The 9,705-nt window shown below is 41.1% G+C and overlaps 1 protein-coding gene across 1 annotated transcript; it reads left to right on the top strand.

Moving 5' to 3' along the window:
- Nucleotides 1-2,215: 2,215 nt before the first annotated feature.
- On the top strand, nucleotides 2,216-9,695 carry si:dkey-19b23.8 (low density lipoprotein receptor adapter protein 1). Its single transcript, XM_049567781.1, has 3 exons — nucleotides 2,216-2,529; nucleotides 4,477-5,211; nucleotides 6,813-9,695. The coding sequence occupies exons 1-3, from the start codon at nucleotides 2,514-2,516 to the stop codon at nucleotides 6,896-6,898; spliced, it is 837 nt and encodes a 278-aa protein (XP_049423738.1). The 5' UTR covers nucleotides 2,216-2,513; the 3' UTR covers nucleotides 6,899-9,695.
- The last annotated feature ends 10 nt before the right edge of the window (nucleotides 9,696-9,705 follow it).

Here is a 9,705-nt window from a genome sequence, read left to right as displayed (position 1 = left end):
CAGATGGGGCCACTGAAAATCTTAGGGTGGCACCAAAACCACAAGACATAACTGAATTTCAGGAACTCGATAATGCTGTGTTAGTATATACTGGAGGCTAGTTGCAACATGGAGAGTTAAGCAATCGCGTACTGATATACTTTGATGTGTTAACTTTTGTATCTGTACGTTAGGCAATTCAGTTTTCTCCACATGGCTGGTTTTTCTTTCAATTCGAAGAAGTACATTGATTGTAAGGAACAAGCCGTCTCAAGTTTAGGGGAGACTTGTGGGTACCCACAAACCCCACTTTAATTCAGATATCCTGAAGTGAGACTTCAAGGGACTATTTTAAAATGGTACTGCCACTTGGTCCCTCGCCAGAATTTAGCCTAAACTTGAGGTGATATTAAGCCGGCTTGTCAATTTAACCCTATTAAATGTGTTGTATTTTTTATAAATACACTTAAATCTTTACAGGAAATGTACAGTTTCTGCTCATTAGATGTGTACAGCATTTTTTAAAATAAACTTCAAACCTCGGTAAAACAATCAACACATTCTCATTCCGACCTCGTCACATATCAACATTTGGTTATAGACTTTCCACGTCCACGTACGACGTGCAAGGTACCCTGGGTGTGTTGGTTGTTGACAATCAGGGACGCTGTGTGAAGTTCTGCCAGTTACATGCATTGTTTTCTTTCGAAATACACTTCTGTTTTCACAGGAAATGTGACGTCTGCATACAGTCTCGTTCAAAATAAATGCACTACGTCAGTACAACAACACGAATTGACGTTTTCTTCCTTCATCAACTAACACACATGGTTGGGTTTAGGAAAAAAGGACAAGGTTTGGATTTAGAATCTTACAGGACGCAAACACCACTCCTCGAGTAAAAGTCGGTGTTTATTGGACCCATCCAACAACAATCCTACCTGCCCTACTAGGACTTTCACCGCCTTAACTTGTGTTCTTGTCCCGCCGCATTTCCTCAACGCAGCCGAGCGGCATTAAACTATAACAGCAACTGGCTGCGTATCATGCCGATGTTGAAGAACAGCTTTTTCGTCAGTGTCTGACACTGCAAGTCACTGCCCATGCATCAGATGTCAACGACTTCTAAGTGAGACCGGGCTCAGGCAACAAAAACGCGTGGTTAGGTTTAGAAGCAAGGTCATGATTTGGCTTAGCACTCAAACAGGAAGTGAACAACAGCCTCCCAGGTGAAAGGTCTGGGTGTGTTTGACTCATTCACCTCCTCCCCCACCCATGCTTTAAGGGCTCTCCAGCTCCTTATATTACGTCGTTAATGGTAGCATTTAAAACTGTCCAGCGACATATTATACCACTGTGACAGGTGCCACCTGGCCGCGTGATTAACTGACGTTGCCCATTTGCGTATCATTCTGCCGCGACAGGTGCCATCCGGCCAACTGGCGGCGTGTCAAGGGGATGACATGCAGCAAAGAGCTGGATATGAACCCACAGCCGATGCGACAAGGACAATGCCTCCGATCATGGGATGGTCCACTCCGACCACTGAGCTACTGGGCATCCCTGAAAGGTGGCTTTGGTGTCGGTGTCTGATGCCGAAATCACTGACCAAGCGGCGGTATTTGACGAGTTCAGGATGAGAACATGCTGTTCCACCCAAACAACCCCTGGCTCCTCTTTGGGGACGCCACTGAGTAAAACATTGTTAAAATCCATATAACTTTGTTTAAATTCAAAATCAAAAAACTCAAATATATCAGGCTGATTTTTGGGGAGAAATGTGCCTATTTAACGCTGCCGAATACATAGAACATTTCCATTTTAAGGAACCACAAAAGGGGTTCAGTGGTTCACACATATTTGCTTCCATGAGGAGCTGGTCGAGTATTTACAGTATATAATAAATAATATGATTTATCCATGTTAAACGTGGTGACAGAGCCTTCACTGGAAACACTATAGGGGCAGTGTAAATATGTACACAGGTCTTCCTCAGAACAGCAGTGCCAGTAAGAGAACATCAGTGTGTCAGGTGTTATCATGCTGCCATGTCCTGTAAATCTCTCCTCTACTGTAAACCATCACCTCCTCTCCCCTCAGACCTCCCTCTGCTGCTGCTGCTGCTGCTCACACACCAGCCAGCCTCCTCCTCCTCCTCCTCCTCACTGCTCAGACGCAAGTGCTCGTCCACGTCTGTGACGAGCTCGCGCCTACGCTGTTTTAAAAACGGTTGCTCCACGCGCTCAGTGATTCACTCAAGTCAAACGCGTTGAGCAGGGAGAGCGCAGAGCATGATTTAGTGTCTACATCAACTGTCTCCGTCTGCTTGTGTCTCACTGCCGCTTATCTGAGCACGAGGAACTCTACGAGGAGAGCCGATACAGAGTTATCGATTAGTTTATTGAGTTTGATTTAATGACAGTTGGTCGAGTTTAGTGTGAACGTGCGGGATAGCAGACTTCACCTGACCCGGTGTGTTTGAAAACACCACCAAACTCTGCAGTTCACCTGAGACGCACGAGGACATCGTTTGCATGAAACTGTGGCCAGGTAAGACACATTTTTTAAAAGTATAAAGTATGATTTTATTAACATAATCAAAATATAATGACAGTTTGTGAAAGCACATGCAACTTTAATCACTGTCACGCTCATACTTGTGATATATTACTGAGAAATGAGGGGGCTTGGGGGACGCTACGGGGCTCGCCGAATCTCACTGTAAAATCCGCCAATTTTAAGTTGTCTCGCTCATTTCTTAAATTAAATGTCGCACAGATGAAATGTTTTGATGTTACAGTAATCAATAGGCTCTGATGTTTAATTCGGCATACAAGAAATGAGAACATAACATGAAGAAAAAGTTTTTAACAACTGTTTTCTGTTGCTCCTTTTAGAGAAAGTGAAGCAAACCCCTGTCATGCTTTGTCTTAATTTAGCTGTACTTTGTATGGTAAATCCTGAAATGTAGAAACCCTTATTTAAACTCTTAGTTCACATTCTTGTGTGCTTTATTTGTATTTTTCTTCATATTTGAAATAAAGTTTAGGGCAAAAATCACCATACACATAGGTGTAGATTTAGGGGGGTACGCAGGGGCATGTCCCCGTCAATTTTAAGAACATTTGCATTTGTGCCTCCCCAATAAAAACATAAAATAGCAGAGAACTTTTATTTTGTCAAAATTAAATACATTTTCACCATTAATTGATGCAGAAAATGCACATATTGGTACATTAAAATCACCAGAATGCAGGAAATTAAGTGTTTAAAGCTCAAATTTTGGTTCCATAGAATAAATATTAAAGTTAAATAAAAGCTGATGTGTTGTATCCACTTCCTAATGCTGACTGGCAGCCACAGCTCTTTACACATGTTCAAAAAACTTAGAGAGTTTACTCAGATCACATGAAGTTACGCACGACAGCTTACCTGCATGCAAATTTGGATTGTTTGTTCGGGACATGGCTGAGTTTGTGACTCGTGCCCTGTGGCAGGGAACAACAGTGTTGCACAGTACCTGTGGTTTAATGCAAAACAGGCAGCCACCTGCGTGTGTTTCCAAGTGAAAGTTGTGCACATGTTTGCAACCCACACGTGTAACTGTGTGTGTGCATGCCCGGGGTTGGCCCAGGCTCTAGGTCAACTCTCATCTCTTTTGTGAGGTGACACACTCACAAAAGCACGCCATTGTTTGCAGGAGAAATATTTAGGTGGGGAATGCAAAGCTGTTTCCTGCGCAGGGTCCCGGCTAACAATGACCGCCACCTTGGAACAGTCGGAGGTTCTCAGTGCAGCTCACTTCTGAGGAACTCGGATGTTGAAAGAATAGCCAAGAAAAGAGAAAGGGGAAAAAATAAAGTTCGGAGAACACAATGGGAGAACAGGCAGGTCTGTGGGTTTGTAGGATGGGAGACAATGGGAGGCCAGATGTGGACGTTGCATAAGACTGGGGTTGGCAAGGTCACAGAATCCTTCAAGTCCTCCTGTTAGAAACAGCACTGTGATATAAGAGTTTGTAGTTCTTGGCACGGGGTGCATGTACCTGTGATTACCTGCGTGCCACCTTTGTGTGTTACATTAACCTTCAGATTATTGTGGCATGTTTCCACTTCATCAGTGTGAGGGTTCACTGCAGCGAGGACAAAGCCCAAACCTCACTGTAAATATTTAATGGCTGGTGTCTGTGGTGAATGAATATTCCTCCCATGCGTCACCTTTGTAACTGATCCTGTTTGGTGGCCTTCTGTTTTTCCATGCTGTGGTACAAGTTGTGCTGAGTGCATGTTTTTGTTTTTTTTTCCTTATCAAGGAGTTGAAAGAATGAGATTGCACAAAAACGATAACGAACAGAGAGTTGCTTTTAACCGAACTAAATGTCAATAACCTATTTCCATGATGTACTTTCTCTTTCACCGTATTTAACTCTGAACAAAGCTCAAGCATCTGTCACGCTCAATTATTCATCTGCTAATGTCACTGTCTGCCTCTTTTCAGATAAAAGCAGTGGATGCAACTACGCTCCGTCTGTGGAAGAAAGGTGGAAAAGTGGGAGAGGCTCTAAAGACGACCAGCTGGCCACCGGCAGATACACCTCAGCTAAAATTTCCTCCAAACCCAGCCTGACGCGCACCATGTCTCTCAGCACATTTCACCTCATGCAGACTCTTAAGAACTCTCCAGCTGCGCTACGTCGCCGCTTTCGCCGCGACCGCACAGAGTCTTTATCCCACGGTGATCCTCTCTTCAAGGTCCACTACCTGGGCACGGAGAAAATCTTCTCTCTGGATCGAGAGCAGGCTCAGGACGCTATCAGCCACTTGCTGGAAGGTATCGCTAACGGGAAGAAGCTGAGCAAAGATCACGCCCTGGTGGTGCGCCCGAGATACGTAGAGGTCAAGGAACTGAGCACAGGTCGGCAGCTCACCAAGACGTACCTTCAGGACATTGCGTACTGTGCGGCGGACGCAAACCGGCCCAACGTCTTCTTGTACATCTGCAAACATCAAGGGCAGCAGCTGCAGTGTCGGGTGTTCTGGTGCAGCCGGGCGGAGCGGGCACGAGACATGACAGCTTGTCTGGCACATTCTTTCCAGCGGGCGCTGAGCGACTGGCAGCAGAATGGCTCGGCCACGCTGCAGCCAGGAGAGGGAAAGGGGAAACGTGCAGAGGAGTCGTCCAACTCTCCCGCTAACAACAAGAGCTCCACGCTGCCTGCCAGTCTGGGAAAAGGTGAGATGACAGTACTGCTTCAAAAGTGTTTGTTTTTGTCACTGACGGGCTCAGATTGTTTGAAGTTAACACTTAAAATAACACCATGAGCCTGTCAGTGGCAAAAATAGGTGCACAGTTGTCCATTACTCCAATACTGGAGTCATTTCAAAAACATTTGTCTCCATGAGTCACCTAGACTTAAAAACATGGTGAAATAGGGTCCAGGTTGACAAATAAAAAGGCTATGAGTATGTTTTCCTTCGGAGTTGGAAGCTGTAGGGATGGCAGTTACGGCTACTCTGGTAAGCTAGGCTAGTTAACGTTTAGCTTGTTACTTCTGGTGTTACGTTTTTAGATTAGATTTATTTTTATTCACATGATGTAGCGAACTTAACTACTATAATGTTTGGGCATTTTTCATTTAAAGGAAACCCTAAATTAGCTTGAGCTAAGGCTAACTACCTAGCTAGCTTCCAGTTAGCTCTGGTTTTCCTCTTCCTGTGAGTTTTACTTATTCCCCCTTCCACATTACTGATGTTTTATGACAAAATAGCACATTGCGCTCTCACTCAATACTAGACCCATTTGAAAAGTTATTCACTGCTCTGCTAAGCTAGGCTAATTATCTTTTAGCTCATTAATCTAATGTTACTTCTGGTGTTAGGATTTTAAACTAGATTTAACCTTATTTACACTTACTTGCATGAGTCTTACATTAGCTTTAGCTGTGGCTAGCTTCCCAGGTTTCCTCTTTTTGGGAGTTTTACTTTATTTTTTTTTCCCCAGCCAAATTATATTATACGATAAGTCCCTTAGACACAAAGCCTTGGTGAAATAGGGTCCAGGTTGAAAAATAAAACCGTAAATGTAGGTTTCCATCCGGAGTCAGAGGCTGCGGGAATGGCTGTTATTGCTACTCTAAGCTAGGCAAGTTAACTTTTTGGCTAGTTAATCTAATGTTACTTATGGTTTAAGTTTTTAAACTAGATTAAGCCTCATTTACAATTAGTTTCATGACATTATCACATCAATTATTAAGATGTTGGGGCATTTTTCATGTAGAGGAAACCCTAAAGTAGATTTAGCTAAGGCTAGCATCCCAGCTAGCCTTGGTTTTCATCTTCTTGCGAGTTTTACTATTTTTCCCCTACCAAACTAATACTTTTTATACCAAAATAACTTATATTTTTTAATAGATGTCAAAATTTTAGACTATTTTTTGACTCAGTTTTGATAAATTATGTAGTCACTGTGTTTTGGCTTTGTAGGGCTAAATAGTTCTAAACCACAAAAACACAAAGGCCTTTTAATGGTTGAATAAAGAGCCATTTCCTTGATTAACTGTCGTTATCACTCTCTCCTCTTGCTCTCCAAGCTGTTCAGACAGATAAGATTTCCACTGCAGTGAGCACATTTGGTGAAAGTAATGAAAACCAAGTGCTGAAGTGGAGAACAGTAAATGAATACCCTCACCAGGACACTTTCAGAGTCAAGGTTGACAAACTCGTGGGGCTGCTTGGATGTTCATGATTAACATTTTAACACCGGTGTTTCATCCGCAGCTGCTGAGCCACTCACCACTGACTCATCACTGACTCTGTGTGTCTCTTCCTTTTCAGTTCGCTGGAAGAAGAGGGGCTCTGTGTCTCGCAGCCCCCTGAGAGCCATCACCAGAAGAGGATCTGCCTCTGACAGCTGGAACTGAACTCCCGCCACTTTAACCCCTCAAACATGGGACCACATTAACCTGAAGACAACCTCAAGGATGACGGCACTGATGGGAGGGAGGGTGATTACAGGACAGACGGGAGGACAAAGGGACTGAAACTGGGAGGTGTGAAAGGTCCATATTTGGATGAATGAGGACCCTGCTTGTGAGAGGGTGTCGCCTGAATCAGTGAACGTATGGACTTGAAGGTTTTTCACGCAGCAGAGTTGACGGTTGCAAGAGTGATGTCCGATGTAGCACAACATGCTGTCGACAGCTGCCTTTGTTCGCCTGTCAGCAGCTCTGTGACTGGCTGCGAGCCGTTTGTGGACCGGGCTGGTTCGTTTCCGTAACTCTTTCATTTTTGGTCGGCTTGTTTGCTTTGAAATAGTCTGCTTGATACTGAAGCCATGGAAGAGTTTGGTCTGCTGGAAGCAGATAATTAAACCAGCAACAACAGCAGCTGTCGACCAAAAGATCCACAGATGATGACTAAAAACTGGAAAGAGACAAAGAGCTTTATCTTTTTTGTTTTTAGAAGGCGGGTTTTTATTTAACTGACATATGTGACAGGTCATGATGATTTTATGTTATTATTTTAACCCTGTGGCACTAGGATGTTTATCTTTTTATTTTTGAATTAGATGGACTAAACCATGAAACCTTTTTTAATCTACATTGTGAGAGTTTTGGCCGATATTACAAACAGATGTAAAGCTAGAGAGTGAAAATCCAGGCATGCTATAAAAACGTCAAGTACATTTAATTACAGTTTTTAATGTAGGGAAGCATAATGCATTAATTTGAGAAAAAAATGCCCTTTTTTTTATTTCATAATTCTGAGATTTCATGGAAAAATAATGCTCATGTTTTTCTGACTTAACCAAGTAATTATCTTATTAATTAAGAAAAATGAGAATTACTGAGATTAAGACACTATCTCAGAATTTAAAAAAATGAATGGGAATATTTTCAGCCTTTTTTTTTTTTTTTAATTAACCACATAAGTATCTTATTCAGTTACAAAATCGAGACTTAAGAAAATTATTATCTCAGGATTTTTTTAAGGGAAAAAAATCTGCATGTTTTTCTAATTTAACCAGATAATTCTCATTTATTTACAAAAATGAAATTAATTTAAAAAATTATCTCAGAATTCTGGAAAAAAAAGTTTTTAAATGGCAGCTAGTTTTTCCTAAATAACCACATCAGTATCTTAATTCAGAAAAACAAGAATTAACAAAATTATTATTTCAAAATTCTAAGAGGAGATTTCATGGAAAGAAATAATGCTGTTGTTTTTCTAAATTAACCAGATAATTATTTAATAATCCAGAAAAAACAAAACAAATTATTATCTCAGAGTTCTCATTAAAAAAATCTGCCTGTTTTTCTGAATTAACCAGATAAGTATCTTATTAAGAAAATTGAGAATTAATGAGATTATTATCTCAGAATTCTATTTTTTTTTTGCTTTTTCTCAGTTAACCACATAATTATCTTAATTAAGAAAAAAAGAGAAATAATGAAATTATTACCTCAGAATTTTCATAACCAGATATTTATCTTATTGATTTGTAAAAAAGAGAAATTAATAAATTCTGCAAATTTTTCAGCATTTAAGAGATTATTATCTTGTTAAAATAGAAAGTAGAAAATTGAGAATTAACAAGATTATTTTATTAATTCAGAAACACAAGCAGAATTTTTATTGTCCCTTAAATTTTTTCTCAGAATTCTGAAATATTTTTTTTATTCCGAAAAAGAGTGGATTTTTTTTTTCTTGAAATCTTTGTCCGAATGAACGAGATTATCTCAAAATTCTGTGGAAAAGGACAATTTCTTTTCTCAAATGAATGCATTATGGTTTCCTATTAGTGCACACATACACGGTAATTTCTGAGCACTTCCTATAAAATGTTTATATCTGAACACATCAGTTTAATTCCTCGTCAGGTCATCAGACATTTTATCTTCCTGCCATCTGAAGAGGTCAGCAGCAGCACCTGCATTATAAATGGAAAATATAGACCTTAGCAGAACCTGCAGGGTCGACAAAATCCTCCCCTCAGGCACCACAGCAGCATCCTGCAAAAACAAAAAACAGATCCCAACTGTCCACTGCCATGAATAATTTGCATTTACGTGGAGAAAAGCACACTCAGCCATGACTTGCGGGTTTGTTTGAGTCCGAACACTGGGAACGCTGTGTTCCCGTGTGGAGCCTCTGTGAGGAATGTGCGGCCGTGCACCTGCATTCCAAACGGGGGGGGAAATTTGAGAAATGTCCAGCCATGACTTTGCATAGTGAGCAGCCTCGTCAGGAGACCAGTGCTCCCTAAGCCTTCGACTCGTTCACATTACCAAAGCCATAAAAGGTCCCCTGACTATTTAAAGTGACGGTTAAAGGCAGTGATGTCTGCGGCGTTGCATAAGATGCCCTCATGATTCAGTCTTAAGGTTTACAAAGACATGAGGATTAGTGGTACACCCCGAGGCTACCATGTCATTTTGTGTTTGCTGACCACAACTAAGCTAGCGATGTCGCCTTTTATTTTGTTTTTTTATTATTACAGGAAAGGTGTTTTTGACTGATGTGCCACAAGGTTTTTATCAGTTCACATTTTTGTATTCATGATGTATCTTCTCCATTACAAACGGCGCAGCCCCCATCTCAGAAAAAGGGGTCAAAGTGCCTGCTTTAAAGCGTATTTTATCAATGTACTGTTTTTATGTCGTTGTACATATTTAATTAATATGTATTTTATGGAGTATTAAAACTTTTTATACAACATTTGTTTGTG

This window comes from Epinephelus fuscoguttatus, linkage group LG23, assembly GCF_011397635.1.
Source record: "Epinephelus fuscoguttatus linkage group LG23, E.fuscoguttatus.final_Chr_v1".
Lineage (NCBI taxonomy): Eukaryota > Metazoa > Chordata > Actinopteri > Perciformes > Serranidae > Epinephelus > Epinephelus fuscoguttatus.
This window is presented reverse-complemented; position numbering and strand designations above follow the sequence as displayed.